This window comes from Herpailurus yagouaroundi, unplaced genomic scaffold (assembly GCF_014898765.1).
Source record: "Herpailurus yagouaroundi ecotype Mexico unplaced genomic scaffold, PumYag 142, whole genome shotgun sequence".
Classification (NCBI taxonomy): Eukaryota; Metazoa; Chordata; class Mammalia; order Carnivora; family Felidae; genus Herpailurus; species Herpailurus yagouaroundi.
This window is the reverse complement of record NW_024412397.1, coordinates 27424022-27446271: the sequence shown is the minus strand read 5'-3', so window position 1 is coordinate 27446271 and position 22250 is coordinate 27424022. Positions and strand designations below refer to the sequence as shown.

The window sequence follows — 22250 nt, the reverse complement described above, 5'->3', positions numbered from 1 at the left end:
TGCATATTCTTTAACACAGGAAGCCTTTCAAGAGTTTATCCTGAGGGAATCGCCATAGATGTGGGTATGGATTTAGCTACGGTGAAACCCATCACCTAAAGCTTTGATAACTTTAACGTCCAACATGGAGTACATTTATAAACTCAAAATGTATTAAAGACCTAAATGTGAGGCCCAAAACCATAAGGACAAGAACACACGCAGTAATTTCTTCGACATCAGTCATAGCGACATTTTTCTAGATATGTCTCCTCAGGCAAGGGAAAATAAAGCAAAAATAAACTACTGGGACGACATCAAAATAAAAAGTTTTTGTACAGTGAAGGAAATCATCCACAAAACAAAAAGGCCACATGCTGGATGGGAAAAATATTTGCAAATGACATATCCGATAAGGGGTTGATATCCAAAACACATAAAGAACATATACAACTCCGTAACAAAAGAAACGAATCTGATGAAAAATGGGCAGAGAATCTAAAGAGGCCTTTAGGTTGTCCATCCAGATGGCCAACAAACACATGAAAAGATGCTCAGTATCACCCATCGTGAGGGAAATGCATATCAAAACCACCATGAGATGTGGTTACACCTCACTCCGGTCAGAATGGCTAGCATCAAAAACACGAGGAACAACAAGTGTTGGCGAGGACGTGGAGAAAAAGGAACCCTTGTGCACTGCTGATGGAAACGCAAATTGGCGCGGCCACGGTGGAAAACAGCGTGGAGGTTCCTCCAAAAATTAAAAATAGAAATACCATAGGATCCAATAATTCCACGACTGGGTATGTGCCCAAAGGAAACAAAAACACAAATTCAACGAGACACGTACCTCCATGTTTACTGCAGCGTTATTTATAATAGCCAATATATGAAAGCAAACTAGGTGCCCATCAATAGATGAATCCATAAAGAAGACGTGCTATATATACACAAAATGGAATGTTACGCAGCCATAAAAAAATGATGAGCGTTTTTTTTTTTTTTATTTAATTTTAATTTTTTTGTCACTTGTGACAACACGGATAGACCTCGGGGGTGTTATGCTAAGTGAACAAAATCAGACGACGAAAGACAAATGCCACATGATTCCACTCATATGTGGAATCTGAAAAACAAAACAAATGAATGGACAAACAAACAAAAAGCAGAATCAGACCCGTAAGTGCAGAGAACGAACTGAAGGTGGCAGGAAGGGAAGGGTGGGGGATGGGCAAAATGGATGAAGGAGAGTAGGAGGCACAGGCTTCCACTCATGGAATGAATAAGTCACGGGGACAAAGGTACAGCATGGGGAATATAGTCAACGATACTGTAATGGCATCATGCAGTGACTGGTGGTAGCTATGCTTGTGGTGAGCACAGCATAACATACAGACATGTTGAATCACGAGTGTACATCTGAAATGAATGTAACTTTGTGTATCAACTATACTCAAACAAGCAAAGGTTTAAAAAAAAAAAGTACATTTACTTGTAGTAATGGAAAGAGGCTCATGTTACGTGAAAAACGGGAGGGTAAAAGATGGAGTGCTAAATATTTCATTTTGTTTAAAAAAAAAAAAGGATTGGGGCGCCTGGGTGGCTCAGTCGGTTAAGTGTCTGACTTCAGCTCAGGTCACAGTCTCGCGGTCCGTGAGTTCGAGCCCCGCGTCGGGCTCTGTGCTGACCGCTCAGAGCCTGGACGCCTGTTTCCGATTCTGTGTCTCCCTCTCTCTCTGCCCCTCCCCCATTCATGCTCTGTCTCTCTCTGTCCCAAAAATAAATAAACGTTGAAAAAAAAATTAAAAAAAAAAAAAAAAAGAGAGAGGAAACCACTCAACACAGAATGACTGCAGTAACAGCCAGGGGTGAAAGTTGGGATTGCCGTATTCAAGTAGATGAAATGTAGTTTAAAAAAAAAATTTTTTTAACGTTTATTTATTTTTGAGAGCGGGAGAGAGAGAGCGAGAGAGGGCGAGAGCGAGCATGGGCAGGAGAGGGGCAGAGAGAGAGGGAGACAGAATCTGAAGCAGGCTCCAGGCTCCTAGCTGTCAGCACAGAGCACGACTCAGGAGTCCAACCCACGAACCGTGAGATCATGACCTGAGCCAAAGTCAGATGCTTAACCTACTGAGCCACCCAGGTGCCCCTCTAGTTTTTTGTTTTTTGTTTTTTTTAATTTTTTTTAAAGTTTATTTATTTTTGAGACAGAGAGAGACAGCATGAACGGGGGAGGGTCAGAGAGAGGGAGACACAGAATCCGAAACAGGCTCCAAGCTCTGAGCTGTCAGCACAGAGCCCGACGCGGGGCTTGAACTCACGGACCGCGAGATCATGACCTGAGCTGAAGTCGGCTGCTTAACTGACTGAGCCACCCAGGCGCCCCTCTAGTTTGTTTTTAATAAAAGTAACCTTAAAGTAACATGGAAGAGTAGTTCTTTATAAGAATCTAAAATGATGACGTAGTCAAAATCTACTACTGAAATATTTCATGAAGCCCCAGTCACTGGGCCTTCCCTGTCATAACTCACTGGCCTTTCCATCAGTTCTCTTAAGTGCCATGAATTTGTCACATGCAAATCCAAGGACTCAACTTATGAGCCCTCACTAATCTCCTTTATACAACAGTTTTCGGTTTCCCAATCTCATCCTTCATTGTCAGTTTTAATCTCTTTGAATATAACACCAAACTGTGTATCAGTCGTTTACTGAGAGTATATCATGTGCCCACAATATGTCAGGTGCTGCGCGGCCAGCAAGAGAACATTTTCCTGAACCTATTGACAATGCCATGGGGTAGAAGGTGGCAGCAGGTGTGAAACAATCAAAAAGAAATCAACAAAAACACCCATAGGGCTAGAAATAAACATAGTAGGATGTCAGCAAAGAGTGCCTACTGTAAGACTATGAAGGCTTCCTGGAGGTGGTGGCTTGAAGTGAGTCCTAAATGATTAGGAATGTTTAGGTGAGGGGAGGCATTCCAGACTAGAGAAACATAGTCCGCAGAGGTCGAAAGCAAGAGGGCAGAGTGATCTGTAGGGTAACTGGAGCTCAGCAAGGAGGAGAGTGGATGTGAGACTGGAGAGGCTTGGTGGGCCAATTATGGAGCGTTTTAAGGGTCAGTCAGGAGTTAAATTAGATACAACATGATCAACAGTAGGGAATCACTACAGCTTCTTGGGTGGAAGATTTGGAGCCAGAGGCACAATTTGGGCAAGACTGGGCTAATGGCAGCGACCAGAAAGGGCTGGAGAGAGGAAGGGAGGAGACGCCCCAGGGCACCCCACTGCGGGGGCACAGAGGGAGAGAGGTGTGAGGGCCCTTGTCCATCAGTTGCCTCATCTAGCAACTTTTTAGCTGGTCCTCGGTTCAGGCCTGGGCTCCTCCTCCTCCTCCTCATTTCCTCCTCCTCCTGATCTTTACCTTTACCCTCTCCAAGGCCTGGATCCATTCCCGTGGTCCTTGTTAGCCCTCAGAACCACAACAAGAAGGCTAAGAGAAACTCAGCAATTTGGACCCATGTTAGAAATGCTTCTCTAGAGCTCAGCGCTAACAATCTCCTCTTCCTCCTCCTGCATCCTTTCCACCACCGTCCTCACAGCTGATGGTACCGAGCATATATGTTGAGCTGGGATGTGACAGCCCTTCACACTGGTCCTCTCATTTACTCCTTGCATCCTCCTACAAGACAGGAATTACCTAGCCCATTTGACAGTTTCCAAGGTCCTACAACCAGGAAGTGGCCGAGCCCCACAGTGAACTCAGGCCTGACAGTTTAGCCTAGGTCTGCAGTGTTCTAAGTGAACCAGGCTTTAAGTGTCACGACTGAGGGTCCACTTCCTAGGAAAACGGTCTGCGAAATTCTGGCTGGGATTCCTCTCTGCTTCCTCCTGATGTGGCTTCACAGAGTTCCACTTTCCCCTTTCCATCTCAGCAAATCTAAATCTGCCTGCCAGCCTCATGGCCTCTCACATTTAGTTAACGAGCACATCATGTGCATTTGCTATTTTCATCCGTGTGAAATTAACTGCCTCTTTGCGGTATGTCTAAACCACGCATCATTCACACTCGGGCACATGCATGCCACTTCCTTGGTCAGTGGAGTACACTGCAGATAAAAAACAGGAAAAACGTTTTGTTGTTGTTTAATTGAAGTGTTTCATACGTGTGGCAATCACCAAGGATTAACTTTAATTCAAAAGGATGAATGACAGATCTGAATCAAAATGGGCCAGTTATACTATAACATTCTAACCTTTTTTTTTAATGTTCATTTATTTTTGAGAGAGAGTTGGGGGGGCGGGTAGAGAGAGGGGGGACAGAGGATCCAAAGCAGGCACTGTGTTGACAATAGCAAGCCGGATGTCAGGGTCAAACTCACAAACCATGAGATCACGACCTGAGCCGAAGTCGAACACTTAACCAACTGGGCCACCTAGGCACCCTTTCTAACTTCTTTTTAGCAGAAACATGTGCATATTCTATGGGAGAGCAGTTAAGAAGGAAAATGTATCAATTATTATCAATTACTTAATTCCCTAAAATGGTTAATTAACTTTTATTAAGGAGATTAATTAGGGAGTTAGGTGGGTACTTTATAGGGAGTTAGGTGGGTACTTTAGGGGTTCATGAGACTTTGACCCACCCTGCTGGATCTAAATTTAAGATTTCAGAGATATGTTTTCAATGTTTCTCTTTTTTTCAAAGCTATAATGTCACGACGATCCCAACACACTGTCAAAAGCTATGGGCCAGTTTGCTAGTATACAGAGAGGGAGACAAACTGTAAGAGACTTTTGAATACAGAGAACAAACTGAGGGTTGCTGTTGGGGTGTTGGGTAGGGGGATGGGCATTAAGGAGGGCCCTTGAAACCCTGTGGCACTGTTGGTGGGAATGCAAACTGGTGCAGCCACTCTGGAAGACAGTAAGGAGGTTCCTCAAAAAATTAAAAATAGATCTACGCTGTAACCCAGCAATAGCACTGCTAGGAATTTACCCAAGGGATACAGGAGTGCTGATGCAGAGGGGCACTTGTACCCCAATGTTTATAGCGGCACTTTCAACAATAGCCAAATTATGGAAAGAGCCTAAATGTCCATCAACTGATGAATGGATAAAGAAATTGTGGTTTATATACACAATGGAATACTACGTGCCAATGAGAAAGAATGAAATCTGGCCTTTTGTAGCAACGTGGATGGAACTGGAGAGAGAGTGTTATGCTAAGTGAAATAAGTCACACAGAGAAAGGCAGATACCATATGTTTTCACTCTTATGTGGATCCTGAGAAACTTAACAGAAGACCATGGGGGAGGGGAAGGGAAAAAAAATGGTTAGAGAGGGAGGGAGCCAAACCATAAGAGACTCTTAAAAACTGAGAATAACTGAGGGTGGATGGGGGGGTGGGAGGGAGGGGAAAGTGGGTGACGGGTATTGAAGAGGGCATCTTTTGGGATGAGCACTGGGTGTTGTACGGAAACCAATTGGACAATACATTTCATATTAAAAAAAAAAAAAAAGGAGGGCTCTTGATGGGATGAGCACTGGGTGTTACACGTAAGTGATGAATCACTAAATTCTACTCCTGAAATCATTATTACACTATGTTAACTAAACACGGATTTAAATAATAATTTTTAAAAAGCTATCCGCCATTCTCTTCCCTTCCGTCTTACTTGAGGCCTCAGCAAACATTCCTGAAACTGAAAACACTAAAGCACCTGAGCTCCTCCCCTCTGGGTACCAAGAGATCACAAACTTGACACACCCTATTTCTCCTCCTGGTTAGAGCTCTCTTCCATCACACATCTTCCTTGTTTGTATCCCTGCTAGAGGTGTGGTGCAACCCAGTCTGACGTATGCAGGAACCCAGTACTCTGCAAAGCTGCTACCCGAGAAGGCACGTCTTTTAGTTGTGCTGACGATTACATTTGAGAAACCCTGGGGAATGCAGACCTTCACGCTCCTATTATTAAAATTGTCACAAGGACCGAAAAAGCTTCTCCCGGAGGCTGGACTGTGGCCCTAGCACAGGAATTGCCAACATGAGTTTTGTGATTACCAGATTAATAACAAGGGGCATGCCGACATTTTAAAAAAGAGTCCCAGAAATAACTAATCTTAAATTTACAGAATTCAAAATACAAACTTAACATACTATTTTCTTTCCCACTTTTCTTTCTCTGGAGAGAGGTATATGACTAAATGAAACTCTAAAATGCTTGAAACAACACCGCTGTGATGTATTTGTCCAAACGTAACCCAGGCCAAGGCTGGTGAATTTTAGAAATCTGGACACCTAGCATTAAGTCTTTCTGAAATTCTAGGCCTCTGGGAACAGAACTGATAGTTTTTATGCTACATTATCTGCCACCGAATTTGGAACAGAATTTTAACATTAAATGTGGATGGAGAATCCAAAACTACTAAAATTATACTAATCTGAATCAATAAAATAAATATGTGTACGTTGAATTGTTAAATCGTAAATCTTCATATTTATATATATTTCAAGCACCAGAAAGCACTCCAGCTCTGAAAATAAAAATTCTTTTGTTTTTCCTACCTTGGAGAATAAAAATACCCGATATCTTTTGTTCTAAGATATATAACCTAAAATATCAAAGTATTTAAATACGTCTATGTATTTAATGATATATTTGCATATATATTTTAAAATATACATAACACAGATACACATTTATCGATACAATAAACACCTAAGGATTCTTGTAAGAAATTTTATCTGTGAGCTGATTCAAAGCATAAATAACAGGCTACAATTTCCAAATATTTGGACAGAGGCCACAGGAAGAGCCTGTGGCACTTTATATAAGCACGTCAGACTCAGAAGCCTATTTTTAAGCATAATAATAGAAACATCATCAACTATCATAATGTAATAAAATAAAAGTGATTTCTTACTGAATACTGGGAAAGACGTATTTCCTTTTAACACTTGGAATTCTTGTTCTAGTCGTCTCCGTAAATCTATTTGTTCAAATAAAACCTTCTGAAGTTCTTCTAATAAAGAAAAACAGAAGAGTCATTTTACTAATCTTTACAAATAACTCTCCAGAGAACTGTTATACATGGCAATTTATTATTAGAAGACAAAATATTTTACCAGTTTAAAAAGTGTTGCATAGACATAGGATAGATTTTGTGCAGAAATCCATGAATATAAATCAATGTAATATATTATTTTAAAGTATTATATTACAGTGTCATGTATTGATTGATATGTATGCATTAATCTCAATTATATCCACCCAATGGTCCATATATTATTCATATGTTGCTTGTCAAGCTTAAAATATGGTGTAGAACAAAAATATCCTCCTATTATCTCCATGGTCTTTTGAAGCTAAGAGAAGTTCTACAGAATTAAAACTTTTCTTTACCTTTCCCCATATTTTCGACATCCTTTTTGAGTGAATGAGGTGAATTTGTTTCTTGTGTGTGTTCACCTTTAGAAAGAAGAGAACAAATATTGGTTTTGTGTAGGCTATTTTCTGAAAGTTTTTCTTTTCATTTTCTTTTCACATCTACGAAGAAGCGTAGTTGGTATGACTGGAAGGTGGAAGTCCTCAGAACCAAATGTTGTCCTCATTTACTCACGTACAATTCCCCTGAGGCACAGCGGCAGCTACAGGAAGCAAGGGCGCAGTCAACCTAGCCTGAAATGGCGGCCCCGTGAAAGCAGATTCCGGAAGTTAGCCCCCTCCCAGGCCCCACCACTATCCATCTTCTACAACAAAGGTACTTGTTAAATGGGCAAAAGAGGAGGTTGAACAGTTAACATATCCAGAAGAATTCAGACCAGTTCCTCTCCTTCCAGAAGTGAAGGAGCCTAGTGTCAACCAGAAGGCCCCCAAGGCTGAGGAAGCAGAAACCTCCTACCTTCTTGGGTCACCAAAATTTGGGATAGTTAGAAAGAAACATACTTTTGTTGCCCTTGGGAGCGAATTTATAAGCCTGGAATAATTTCCTAATAACTGATAGGTATTTTTTTTTTTTTAATTTTTTTTTTCAACGTTTTTATTATTTATTTTTGGGACAGAGAGAGACAGAGCATGAACGGGGGAGGGGCAGAGAGAGAGGGAGACACAGAATTGGAAACAGGCTCCAGGCTCTGAGCCATCCGCCCAGAGCCTGACGCGGGGCTCGAACTCACGGACCGCGAGATCGTGACCTGGCTGAAGTCGGACGCTTAACCGACTGCGCCACCCAGGCGCCCCTAGGTATTTTTTTTTTAAATCAACCTAAAACAGAGGTGTGAAATGTTATCTTATGTTGTTTTGTAATATTCACATGCTTGCTGATAGTTTCAGAACTACTTGTCTTCAACCAATAAAAACTAGATTGTAGATAAAGGTTAGGTGTTATTCTCTCCTATTTTGTTTATGTGCTAGGATGGCAAGCTAGGAAAATGTCCTTATCTACAGTCATAAATTGAATCTATGTAATCTAGAAAACATAAATAAACCAAAGAAATCCAATCACTTAGCTAACCAGAATCTATTGTTCCAATTTCAACTTGCTATCTGCAACTATCCACATAATGTAACTAAGCTTTCCATTTTCATGTACAGACGGTATAGACAAAGGTGCTCTCAGGTTTCAGGGATCCCCTCACCCCTTGACCCCCTTCTGGGTTAGCTCCTTCCTCTGCACCCATGGTGCTGTTTGCTTACTCACTTTCCACACTCACCAGGCAGCGTGCTCCTTGGAGATAGGGGCTCTGTGTTTCCTGCATGGCCAGTGCTTAGCAGAATGCTGGATACATAATAGGTATTCAAGAAAGTGTTTTCAGTTGTCACTGAAAGGAACTCCAGGAGCTCATAAATTCTAAACTATAGCGTGGGCCCGAATGCAGCATTTCAATTCTCTCCTCACTATGTATTCATTTCCCTTCTTCAGCAAGAAATAGAATATAATGGCCCTAGGCACTTGTAGGAATACTGGGAGATTTCATCGTCAAGGTAAAAGTTCCCACAAAGAGGGAAACAGAATTTCTCCACAAAGCAGTGGCCTACAGCATCAAGGACAGACAGGAAAATACTTAGCATGATATTATAAATGGATGGGGATTCTGCATTCTACCCGATGACCATTGGGAGTAAGTATTTGCAGGAATGAGTGGATGCATATATGTGTGCATATATATGCAAATATTCCTGCACATGTGCATAGTGATGAAAAGATGCTTGCCCTGGATCCCCATCATAAGGACAATAATATCTTAGGCATCCCTGAGTTCCTTAACGACAGGTATTTTCTCTACTGTCTAGATCATATCTGCACAACCTCATTCCCACTTTCATCTTGGACATGACCTCTCTCCATAGGCTTTCAACATTAAGACCTTGGCTTTCTTCAGGGGCGCCTGGGTGGCTCAGTCGGTTGGGCATCCGGCTTCGGCTCAGGACATGATCTCACGGTTGCTGGGTTCAAGCCCCGTGTCGGGCTCTGTGCTGACGGCTCAGAGCCTGGAGCCTGCTTCCAACTCTGTGTCCCTCTCTCTCTCTCTCTCTGCCCCTCCCCAACTCGTGCTCTGTTTCTGTCTCCAAAATAAATAAATCTAAAAAAAATTTTTTTAAAGACCTTCGCTTTCTTCATACAAAATAATGAAAATATCTGTGAAGCATTTTAAACATGCACCTTAATCTAATTCCTGCAAAATACTACTATCTAAAAGAAGAGTAACATGAAGGCTGATGAGAAATCATAAATATAGAAACCAAGAGTAATGGTATTTTGAAATGAAACAAAATGCATATTGCATGCAGTGTTACCTCTGTCTCCTCCAGTCTCAATCAGTCAAATGCATAGCTGTTTCACACTCACATACAATGTTGAGTCTGAACAAGAGAAGAAACAAGCACGCCCGTCCCTCTGTATCCATCTGCAGGGCAGAGTGACATTTCACCATCTTGCCACTGTCCCAACTACTAGGGAGCATGGTTTAATGGAGATTGTTCGTGTCTGAACAGGCAACTCTAGAAGTCATGTCCTTACCACACTACAGACCTTTTTGATTCATTAGTGTATTGTGTGGCCCGTTTATCTTGCATTACATTTCAGTGAGATAATTAATTGAAAAATTACAATGGGATATGTAAAAATGCAGGTCTTGCAACTTCACAATTTGGAGGTTTACATAGGAGTGAAACCATTAAACAAATGGCTAGCAAATAGAAAGCACGTCAACAACAAACAAATGTGATAATATTAATAATAAGCTTTTCTTTTCATTAGCTTTTTGCAGGTTTTATTAATACTTTACATGGGGGTCTATTTCAGATAGATGCTTTGCTACAACTTCTCGGTAAAACCTGCCAATTTGGAGCTTGGATGATTCAAATGTCTCACTTATAAAGTTTTTTTTTTTTTTTTAAATGGTTAAATGTTAGGTAAATAAAGAGCACAGACGTTTCAGCTGCCTTTTGTGTATCTTTTACTGGACCGTTGCCTTTTGTATATTACTAATCTGTAAAACCAGATTGTTAATGGTGGTTAAAAATGACCTCTGGGAGCCTGGATATGTTTGTTCACTATTACTGCTAATGTTTTCCATCTGGTTTAAAAAAAAAAAAAGGCAGTCTAATACTAGATTAAATAAATGAGATTTAGTTGACAATAAGCTTCCGATTTTTATAAATATTCCATTAGGTTAGATGCATTTTACTTTTCCAAAATTAATGAATAGGTTTGGAGACATCCAAAAATTAAAATGTTTACTTTCCTTCCCACCGTATTTCCCCCTAAAAAAAAAAAAGTTACAAAAAGGCAGAGGGAGACCTTAATTTTCCTTTGGAGTTATAGGAAGGAAAATTATAATATGGAAGGAACATCTTTCTTGGAGGCCAGGCCTAAAATATATCTTAAATCAGACTGTAAAAGAAAACAGTCAGGTGGCTTAAAGTTGGAGAGTAATGGATAATCAAGATATAAAATGCATCCAGTGAACTGATGTGACCAGAAGCTGCTGCTCAGGGACATGTCTACACCAGGATTCCACAAGTACATGTTCCAGGAGCCAGTTTGCTGTGACCTGCCTCGCTGCCCATGAATCCTGCCTGCCCTGGAGGGGAGGGGCAACATAGAGCCACATCAGGGAAACTACATCCCTGAGGGCAGTGAAGCCCAGAGAGCCTGGGGCTATTTGGTTCCTGCTCCCGTGGTCTCTCCAGGGTCCTCCGGCACCAGGCGGACCCACATTCCAGGTGAAAGTTCCATTCATAGCACCTCCTTTCACGGCACAAGGGTAATTACTTTCTCTTAAATATCATGGCACACCTCTGCTCAAGAACCGTGCCATGGCTCCTGATGTCTACATTGCACAATCCACTCTCAGTTCCTCCCCCGTCACCTCCAGGTTCTCCCACTCAGCTCAGCCAAGCTTTCTCTGTCAGTAAGCACAAACCTTTTACTCTAATCGGGCCCTTATTCCTCATGTTGGCTGGCTTTGCCTTATGTTTTCACTCTTGCTTCAGGTGTCCCTGCCCATCCACCCACAATGATAATGCCACCCAAGTCCCTACTCTTCCGTAACGCCTTTCCCGACCTCTGCAAACGCTGCTGATCCAAGGGCTGAAGTTCCAAGTCCCTATTGTCTTCACTCTGCCACCTGACGTCCTGGGGTTTCAACTCTGCAAGTCTGGTCTTCCCCAGCTAGAAAATCTGCTTGCTGAGGGGAGAGAGACCCTACCCAACAGGTAACCCCATCACCTCTACCTTCAGGAGGGTGAAATACATCCCGCAAACACCGTTTCCTCTTAATTTAATTCAATCTGGTTTGTGAAAGAAATACAAAGTAATGTCACTTTAAATCCTCAATCATCATCATTTTAAGCACTAACTCATTCCTATGAATGAAAAAGCACATGTTGATCCATTTGGCTATCTGAAGACGTAGTCTATATTTTCAGTTTACTGGGGAAGTTTGCAATATTTCAATTTTTGTTCCTATCTGACATTTTGAAAATTTCTTGCGGAGCTAAAACCATAGCACTGAGTTTTAACCGGGGCATGAAAATATTAATGTAAAAGTCTTCCATGATCTCCAAGAGCCAAAATACCTTACATTTTTAGAACTCATTTAATTTTAGGAGTCAAACGAGTAGGTCAGATGACTTGTTCTGTTGGTGGTCACGGGATGATAGGACAAAAAGCTGATTAAATAGGTAATTACTCTTCTCAAGCTAAACTTGAATCCAAAAAACAAGATCATTCAAATATTTTGTACAAATATGTACAAATGTGTGTACATACAGGGTACAAAATGAAATGCCTGACCTTTGGATGAAGAGTGAAAACGCTGACATTCACATCCCTTCTACGGAAATATATTCTCTCTCTTTTCATTCTCCCCTCAGTGTTAAACTCCCTGGAGCCTGCAACCAGCATTCGGAGGCTCTGCCCCACAAAGCAGCCCCAGGGGCTGGCAAGTTGCTTATCGCTAAAAGGGCCTCTCTGTTCCTTTGGGACTGTTGACAACACTTGATGAAAAACATTTGGAGAAAATGCTTCCATTATGGAAAGAAAGAATGTTATTTAATTGCACACTCAAGGATGAATGTGGTCGAAACTATTTTGGTTTGTGGCTGTGCCTCAACATAAGACACACGTGCCTTTTAACGTCTGGATAAAGAGTGAAGATTTCAGTCAAATGCCCAGATGCTTCTATAGTTGTCGGGTAGGGGTCTCAAGGAGCAGACCTTGGAAGAGAAGTAGTGACTGCAGATTATAGTTGCACTGTATTCTCACACCCATGGGGCCGGCCTGACGGACGGTCTGCTCTCTGCCTCCCGACAGCCTCAGCCCAGGGCCTAGACTTCTGTTGAACAGACTCCATTTATACATGTTTAACTCTGAATTGTAATAATTAACCTTAGCTTTATAACCTGGTTTTGATTTAGATTTCCAGGGATTTTTTATTTTCTCTTTCTCTAACAACTTGTCTTAGAGGTACAATTCGGATGGGGTCAAAGACAGTTGACATAAGCGAACATACGTAGTACCTTTAATAATTACCAAAAGGTAGCACAACATATGGTTTAGAGAAGTTTTTAAGAACACTTTGCATTAGGGGCGCCTGGGTGGCGCAGTCGGTTAAGCGTCCGACTTCAGCCAGGTCACGATCTCGTGGTCCGTGAGTTCGAGCCCCGCATCAGGCTCTGGGCTGATGGCTCAGAGCCTGGAGCCTGTTTCCGATTCTGTGTCTCCCTCTCTCTCTGCCCCTCCCCCGTTCATGCTCTGTCTCTCTCTATCCCAAAAATAAATAAACGTTGGAAAAAAAAAAAGTAGAACACTTTGCATTAGGGCATTAAAAACTCAATTACACAGAAAACAAGGTTAAATAATTTTCTCCTCGGTCAGTAGTACACGGACTTCTGCTAATTTCTTGGTGTTAAATTCTACATTTAATTCTTCCCCTGTGACGTGTGGCACTTTAGTGAGGTCACAGAACAGAAGAGAGAACAAAGTCAATACCACTGGAGAGGGTGTGCTACAGAATGAACTAACTAAATATTAACTCCATTAGTGAAAGAAAAAAAAGAGAAGGAGTAAAGGCAAGATTAATACAGGGGAAATTACAGCAAACTAAGAGTTACAGCAAACTTTATACTGCATGATCAGAATGTATTGTGAGTTTGCATACACACTGCTTCTCGAATTAGTATATCTTGAGTTCACTTAGAATTCTCTGGAGTTTTAGAACTTGTGCTTTCAATTAATGCTATTTGTTTTCTGGAGAATTTTTCACTGTCTTCCTTTATCTCTTAAATTTCATAGAAATTTAAAAAAAATCATTCATAAGAAGGGACATTTTTTAGAAATAAAAAGAAACTGACAGCTGAAATACGGGAATAATTTAATTTTGAATACATACATTGAAAGATCCCAGAATTCATTGTTTGTAAAAATTGCAGCAGTAATTTAGAGGTGGGAGGTTTTGTCAAATTTTACAGGTGGATAAACCGAGGCACAAAGCAGTTAAAGTGTTTACCTAAAGTCACCTAGTGAGAGAATTAAAACTCAGATCTACCGGTTGTGGATTTTAGAATACGTCCTCTTCTTCTTTTCCTTTTTTTTTTTTTTTTTTTTTAAATCATAAGCATGTTCTAAGATTGAATGGAATAATAAATCAGAGTGCCTCATTCGCTATATATTCATGAGAAGTGTAACTGCTTCTTACTATTCTCAGAAATCTGTCCATAGCATATTAAGTACACTAGAGAATCATACCAGTGAAAATCAAATTGATTTTAAAACTCCTATACATATAACAAGATGCAGCCACGCTCAGACTCCAATGGTGCCGGCGTTTCCACAATGAAATGTATTGAAATCAGGGATGACTCTACTTGCGTGATTTCCTTGACCTGCCATAGCTTTGAGCTGTCTCACCAGCTTGCCCCACTGCATTCAATTTCAAATCACTTAACTTCACTAAAGTTATTCAAAACGGATATGCAAAACCTCACTCTGGGATTGCAAGCAAAATGCTGTCATTTATATTTTTCAGTAGGTGATATTTTGACCAAACTACCAACCCCCTAAACTATATTGCTGGGCTTTAAGCCATGGGTCTAATTTAAAAGATACCTATGGATAAAAGGCTTCCGAGGAATTTTGGCTGCTTAAAAACTTCATGTTTGGTCCTTCGAATTACATAGAAGTACAAGATCTGCTGTGTGTAAGCTTAAAGATCATTAGCAGGGAGGTTCTTTAAAAAATCACTTAAAGATGCCATCTTTAAAATTCCTAAAAAGAACCAGTTACTAATAAGGCTGAAAGGTTGAAGGAAAGCTGCATTTAATTAAAGTGATAACCTAAAAAAATAAACTGGAACTAAGTAGGTTGCTAAACTGAATTTGTATCGGGGAACAGTTGAAGCAAGTATCCAGATTTTAAAGATATGGCTATCTCCTTACTTGTTTTGAGAAAGGACGCAGAAATCTCTTGATAAACTACATTCGTAATTGCCACAGGAGTGAAAAATTCACATCAAAATCAAAAATCGCATCCTGACTTATTCGGTAGTTTGAAGAGACATTTTATTCTTCTATGTTCTACTGCGTACGTGCTGAAATAAAATACCGGTAGTTTCCAATGATAACGATTGAATTAAACACTGGCTAACGGAACACCTGGCTCCATACACCTTATCCGACGGTATGTGATGCAGACCGCTGACGGTATTCATATGCTTTACAGTTTACCTATCCCTTCCTCTTGATTGGAAGCAACTTGAGGGCACAGACTGGTATGGATTCCATCTCCGAATCCCCAGAGCCTAGCAAAGTATCTAGCACACAGTAGGCATTTGAAAATATTTGTGGCATAATCGAGGAAATAAGCAATGAAAATCAACAGTGGTTAGAGGGGTAGATGTGGAAGTTAACAGTTGTTCCACGGGAAGAAATATCTCCAGTACCAGTCAGGGTGTACTGGGTAAAGCTTTCTACTGCTGTCACTCCAAAGCAGTTAATCACAGGCCTTCATCATCTCATTGGCTCTTCCAGAGTTTTGACACTTTGCTAAACGAAGGGATTCTTGGAGTCTGACCATAAGTAAATACGTTAATACCAAAACAAACGTAGGACAACTGGATGCCCACTTAGGATTTTCTCAAATGTGCATTTCAACACAAAGACCATGAGCTAATAATCTTCCCTGCAAGACAGGATAGCTGAAGATCCACCAAGTTAAGTCCCAAAACAACCCAAGGAGATGTAACGCCTTAACATCTTCAGGGTTTAAAACATCATCTCCACATGCTCAGCAAAGCAACCATAAGGATGAAGTTCTTGTGACCCAAGATTCCAAGATAACTTTAACAAAATAAAATTCTTCACTGGAACATTGGTTCATTTCAATGATATTTTGCATCCCTCCCATGTCCTACCTATCTCCCATTCAATACAGAATAATAATAATATAATAAATATAACATACTACCTACAGACTCCTCTGAATAATGTGAGAATAAAATTGTAATATGGAAAATCAATGTAGAGCAAGTTTCTCTGGGAATCTGTATCAAATTAATTATTGTGAGGAAGGGACTAGTAATATATCAGTAGTATGACTAGATATTATTACCAACATAACTATTGACTGTACTACCCTGAGCTCCGGGCACTGTGGAATTTTTATGTGAACACTGATCCTGACTATACTTTCACCTATTTCCTTTGGCGTTTGTATTTCTGTCTGAATATCAAACAAGAGTGGATTCTGTGGTTTTTATCCGTTCTGGCTACCATCCTTGGGGTTCTGATGGCTTTTCAGGGTTTACTGAACTTACTAAGCATGAGGGAACCAAACCACTCTCAAGAATAGGAGGAACGTATTTTCAAATGGAACCGGCCCAGCCATCCAAATCGGAGGAAGATGGAGAAATTCAGTTTTTAACAGATCTACGGAGACTATTAATATACATGAAGAGAACACAACTCTGTGAAGAAATCAGTATGTTCTAATACCTTTGGATTTCTCGTGGGTATGCACATTTTGTCAAATGTTAACTTGAAAATTTTATAAAAAATATGAATACCAGCTATTAAGTGCAACGTAGGAAATTAAAATTCCTAAAAAGAAATTATTCCAGTTTGGGTAATTCGGGTTTTCTCATTAAATCTATGGAATCTCCTCTAAATTTAACAATGCAAACATCAAACTACCTCATAGTTTTGTTCAAATCATTGCTGCCTCTTGAAAAGCTACACACATTTTACATATTTTATAGAATATTTACAAAATTTGTATTTCCTTCAAAATTTGCACCCAAATAGAGTAAGAGTTTAGCACAAGCAGCCTTATGATGATTTATGGTTTAGCTAAATGAAGGGTAAGGTCTGGCACGAATTATTCCCTAAATGTGTTATTTTATACTAAATACATGGACCCTATAGTTTTGAGCTTTAATATCACCAACAGCCAACTCCGAAATAAAAACTTCTGAATCCAAGCAATTAAAAACAACTTTCAAATTAATGCACGTAAAGGACAGAGTACTAATTCTAACAGGCAACACTAAGTTAAAACCTGTTTTAACATTAGTAAACCAAGGATGGAGTCTACATCCTGCCTCTGAGTGAATTATAATTATTTAAAAACACACCGTCACTGCTACACGAAACTCTTCTTATTCATTGGACTTTGAGCTTCACGGGGCCTCCTCACAAAATGAGGTCATATGTAAAATAAAGTAAAACTAAATAAAACCCCCCTTCTCAGAGTAAGTTATTGATGGTGCCACCGGAATGTGACACAGCTTTTGAACTCCCTGAGCTTGCCATATTTTGGTACAGGGGTATGAGAATTCTTTAAGAGCTCATTGCTGGTACAGCACAGACCTAGCACAGGTCTCCATCCACTTTGGCTGCTGAAACAGCCCGAGTTAATTTGCATTCACCAGAATACATACAGACTCCCATCTGCGGTTTCCAGGCATGGGAGAAATTGGGCTACTTTTAAATCTATTTTTAGCTCTTACAGAGCCGCTAAATAGCATTTGATCTGGGGCTGAGGAATGTTTCTAGAATTGTTTTTTCATATTCATGAATGTGTTGTTTCCAGTGGCTATTAATTTCTATACATATCAAACAAACAAAAGCAATCGAGTATCTAGAAATGTCTGGGAAATGGCTAGATATTACAGAATCAATCGAATAGAATTAGAAACCTTTTCTTGGGTGTGTGTGCAAACCCATTAGAAATTCCTTGGTAGCAATCCTTTTCATTTCAGGCCTCAATTTTGTGAAGTATCATACTAGGAAGGTGGTCGTTTCTGGGCAAAGATCATTGCTTTTGTGACTTTACACAGTACACTATAGACTATAACAGGAAAAAAAAAACAAACCAAATCCACATTTAACAACAGTATCATATAGACACTTAAAAGTAAATTTGTGGAAGGTAATTTTATGAAAAGGCATAAGGCCTCAATTATTGAAGTGATGATAATAAAAAATATTTTAAACATGTTAACAAACAGGTAAAACCAGCTTGCACAAAAAGCCAACATTGTGTATTGCATGTAGACTTCATGTGGCCACTAACCGATGACATACCACAAGACAATTCTTAGTAACTCCTTAGCGCTGTCAACCAAACTTGGAGGTTGATCAATATTTATGGAATATATTCATGAAATAATTTGGAAATATCCGATGATATAGAAAGCTTTCTTCCCATGATATAGAAAGCTGTGCTTTTCATTAAAACAAGTATTTGCCTGTCGCTATTTAAAATATTGAGGAGTTCCTCTAAGAGAAAATAAAAACAAAGGTTCGGAGACCTTTTTCATTGTACTTTGCTGTTATATAAGATTCCTTTAAGATCCTATTTTCTTTATTTCTGCTCCCCAAACCACTCTTTCTCCCTCTCCCTCACTTCCTAGCTGGCTCTCTCTGTCTCATTTGACAGGCAAATTTGCAGACATTGCCGCAGGATAACAACCTCGTTTGACAGTCAATTAACCGTGAATAGTCAAAGCCAAGGCAGTTTGCATTACATAAATGGAAAATTAGATTCCTTTTTCCCAAGAAACAAAACCCTCTCCTTAAGACACTGCAATAGACAACTTAGTATCAAAACTTCTAATCACGTCTTCCCCAAACCCCTTGGAGACATTTAGCAATCAGTAAAAGGTGGTTTCATTTAATTTGTATAATGTAATTTTTGTAAATGTATTATACATTTTGTGTAGAGATCATTATCATGGAGATAATATAAATGTTGGCATAGATGTCATAAAACACCTTTAATGTCTTTCTGACAGATATTAAAAGCAATAAGCTGTGATCCTTTTTAATGGAAGGTTTCTAAGAGAACATTTCAATTATTGTCATTTTATGCTTTTCCAGCCTGTTTCATTGTGTAACCTGATATATTTCTGAATTTTCTTCTGAAATATGCCCAGCAATTAATAATCTTATTGCTATTAATGTCACTGCTTTCCCATTTGTGTTTTTCTTAGTTATATCTACTAGGAATTGTGTGTGTGTGTGTGTGTGTGTGTGTGTGTGTGTTTTATCTTTACCCTTGTACTAAATATTCAATCTTTTGATTATGAATTTCAGCCCCTCTCTCTGGCATCTGACTCTTCATTCCTATCTATTTGTCCCCAGCATACCTGATCTTTCTCTCCAAAAATCTCCTCCGGAAGCATCAGAGTCTGTGATGAAAAAGCTATGATCCTTGTTCTTATCTAGAATCAAACAAAACACAAAATCTACAAGTGATCACACTGACAAGTGGCAAACAAAGACATCCAAGAATTTTAACATGTGTTTATGTATTTGTGTAGGTTTCTTGAGTGCTGATGGCCAAGAGTTATGTTGAGATTGGGGGCAACAGCATTGTTATTTGGGGAATCACCATTGCTTGGAAACTAAGGCAAAAACTGAAAAGTGTTGCCTTTTAAAATGCACACCTTACACACACACACACACACACACACACACACACACAGCATAAAATTCAATGGGTGAAAACCCCCAGAATGGTGGGGGCGGGCGGGGGGGGGGGAGATACTGGGTGTGTAAGTCTCACACAAACGATTAAATGCAGTAAAGAAAAACTGGTGGTTTGTTTTTATTTTACCTGAAAAGTTGCTGTCATCCTTTGTAGGTAAAATAACTTGGTTATTTTCCTTAGTTTTCTGATTCTGTGTGGAGAAGAATTAGATACACAAATCAATGCCTGGATCAAACCATATGCTAATGTCAACAGTCAGCAGGAAGAAGCATCAATAAAAGTGACTCCATGGAGCCTCAGGAGACATCATTTTTTGATGATGATCTTCTCTGAATAGTCGTGGTACTTAAACATGCATGTACCCCCACACATACCTGTACTGTCCTTTAAGAAGTAATATGTTAATTAAATACACACCTATGATATGTTCTGTAAATAAACATACCATGTTATTTGTCAAACCTACATGACATTAGGACAGATGCACTTCACTCTGAAGTCCTTGCGCGTGTTTTCTGTGCACACTCGAGTGAACACTGAATGCAGAGCCATTTAAATGTAACTTTGGTTTTTGGGGGGGTACCAGCACCACTTGCATGTCTGTGGAGACTGGTTTGGGAGAAGCTGGTCTTGCTGGAGAGCCTGTCTTTTGTTTTACTGGGCACAATATTTTACAGATGTGTCCATTTTGGCTAGAGAGCTCTGAGGTTCAAACCTTGACTAAAGCAGTTCAAACGAAACTGAATTTAACTTTTGAAGTCAATGAGTTTTCCATCTTTTTTGGGTCACGGTTGGGGGAGGCGCTGAACTATTGAGAAGAAAGGGAACAGCATTATTCAGACTGCTCCAGTTTTTGTGGTCTCACTGCTTTGGGGGGGAACAATTATGCTCCGCTGGGGTGGGCGGGGGGGGGGGGGAACAAAGGAGATTGGTGGATTAGAGTTGGTCAATTAAAGGGTCTTTTCCAACTTCTATAAGCAGCCAACTCAAATGTAGGAAGGAATCGAGGCCCCAAAGCCTTTGAAAGGCTTTGTACAAGACCAGAAACCACATTTTTATGGAGGACCATTGGCAGAAAAGAAGCCCTCTCAAACACACTGAATATTTCATTTCTGTGGGGAAATCTGGTGATTCATCTTTCCTGCGCATATGTAACTGATTCAGCCTAAAGGTGCATTTAAATAATAATAATTAGCTTGAAGGAGCCTAAAGGGGATATTTACATCTTTGTAGGAGGGCTGCTCCTCCAGTGATGGATGGTGGACCGGGCTGCCCGGGCTGCTGCCACCGCCGCCGCCAGCTTTCTGGGAGGCCAGAGGCGGGGGAGGGGGCGGGGGCAGGTCTGAGCCGCTGGGGTCGCCCAGTTTCCCGTCCTCCTGCAGCAGCCTGGAGGAGTTCAGGGCGAGTGGGAAAGCGCCCGCCGCGGCCGGTGCGCGGTCCCGGCTGCTCGCCTTCTCTGACAGCCCTCGGCCCTGGAGGTAGCGGCCGCCCCCGACTAAGGGGTCCCCTAGCAGGATCCCCGTCTCCTCGTCTTCCTCCTCGTCGTCGTCGGGGTCTCGACCTTCTTCCTCCTCTTCTTCGCCCTCGGGGGGTTTGTGGCCCTCCACGTCCACCTCCTGCTCTTCTTCCTCGTCCTCCTCGTCCTCGGAGCTGTCCTCGCTGGGGTAGCTGCAGCTGGTGCCCCCGGGGGACAGAAGGCCTCGGTGGTGCGGCTGCAAGGCCAGCGGGGGCGGCGGGGGCGGGGGCGGCGGCGGGGCCGGGTGGTGGCGCTCAGAACCCGGCTCGTCGGGCTGCGGGGGCAGGAGCAGCAACGGTGACGGCGGCTGCGGGGGGTGATGATGGTGGTGGTGGTGCGGGTGGTGATGGTGATGGTGGTGATGCGCTTGGGCCGAGTGTGGCGCTCCCGCTGACGCCCCGTGCAGCTTGGCCAGGCTCTCCGCGTCGTCCTTGCCGCCCACCGGCCGGAAGGCGCTCGAATGGTGGTAGCTGCCTCCGCCGGCCTTACGCCCCTCCAGGAGGTGGGGATGGTGGGGTGCGGGCACTCGGGCTCCCGCGGGGCCCGCGCCGGCGGCCGCGGCCCCTGCACCGGACACCGCGCCGGGGTCGGCTGGAGGCGTGGAGCCCGCGCTGCAGTCCCCGCCGCTGCCGCCCGGGGGCGACTCGAAGAGAGTGTCGCGAGCACCCGCGCCCCCAGCCGGAGGCGGAGGGCCGGAGCCCGGGCCGTTGGCCACGACCGGAGGGGGCTGACCTGGCGGGGGAGCGGCATCAGCGCTCCCACCGGCGCCGCCGGGCTCGGCCAGGTCCAGGAAGGCCTGGCGCAGCAAGGCGGGGCTTTCTCCAAGCGCGCAGCCGAGAGCCGAGGGCGGCTGGGGCGGGGGCTGCAGGTAGGTGGGCACGGGAAGCCCGCCTGGGGTCCGCGGAGGCCAGAACATGCAGAAGGGCGGGTAGAAGGCGTCCTTGCGGCCCGCGGGCCAGAAGAGGCCGGACAGGCCGGCCTTGGGCGCCGCGCCCGCGCTGCCCGCGCCCCCCAGGGCCTCGGCCGCAGCGCCCGCGTCCTCCTTCTTATGGCACAAGCCGAAAGCGGCGGCTGCGGCCGGAAAGGTGTAAGGATGCGGGAAGAGCCCCCCGCAGCCGGGAAACTTCTGCAGCACGCCCCCGAACGAGCCCTTGCTGGGCACCGGGATGACCGGGTAGCTGCGCGGGCCTTTGGCGCCAGCCGCCGCGCCCGCGCCCGCGCCGGCGCCAACGCTGGTCACGCAGCCGCCGCCGGC

The 22250-nt window shown here is 42.5% G+C and overlaps 1 protein-coding gene across 1 annotated transcript in view; it reads right to left on the bottom strand.

Annotated features, from left to right (window-relative positions):
- SKOR2 (SKI family transcriptional corepressor 2) overlaps nucleotides 1-22250 on the bottom strand; it is a 44344-nt gene that overhangs the window by 18235 nt on the left and 3859 nt on the right. Inside the window, exons 3-7 of the mRNA XM_040478488.1 lie at nucleotides 20703-22227; nucleotides 19606-19669; nucleotides 19136-19210; nucleotides 7389-7454; nucleotides 6910-7008 (exon numbers count right to left, since the gene is read on the bottom strand). Coding sequence (XP_040334422.1) covers nucleotides 6910-7008; nucleotides 7389-7454; nucleotides 19136-19210; nucleotides 19606-19669; nucleotides 20703-22227 — 1829 coding nt within the window. The remainder of the gene's footprint in view (nucleotides 1-6909; nucleotides 7009-7388; nucleotides 7455-19135; nucleotides 19211-19605; nucleotides 19670-20702; nucleotides 22228-22250) is intronic.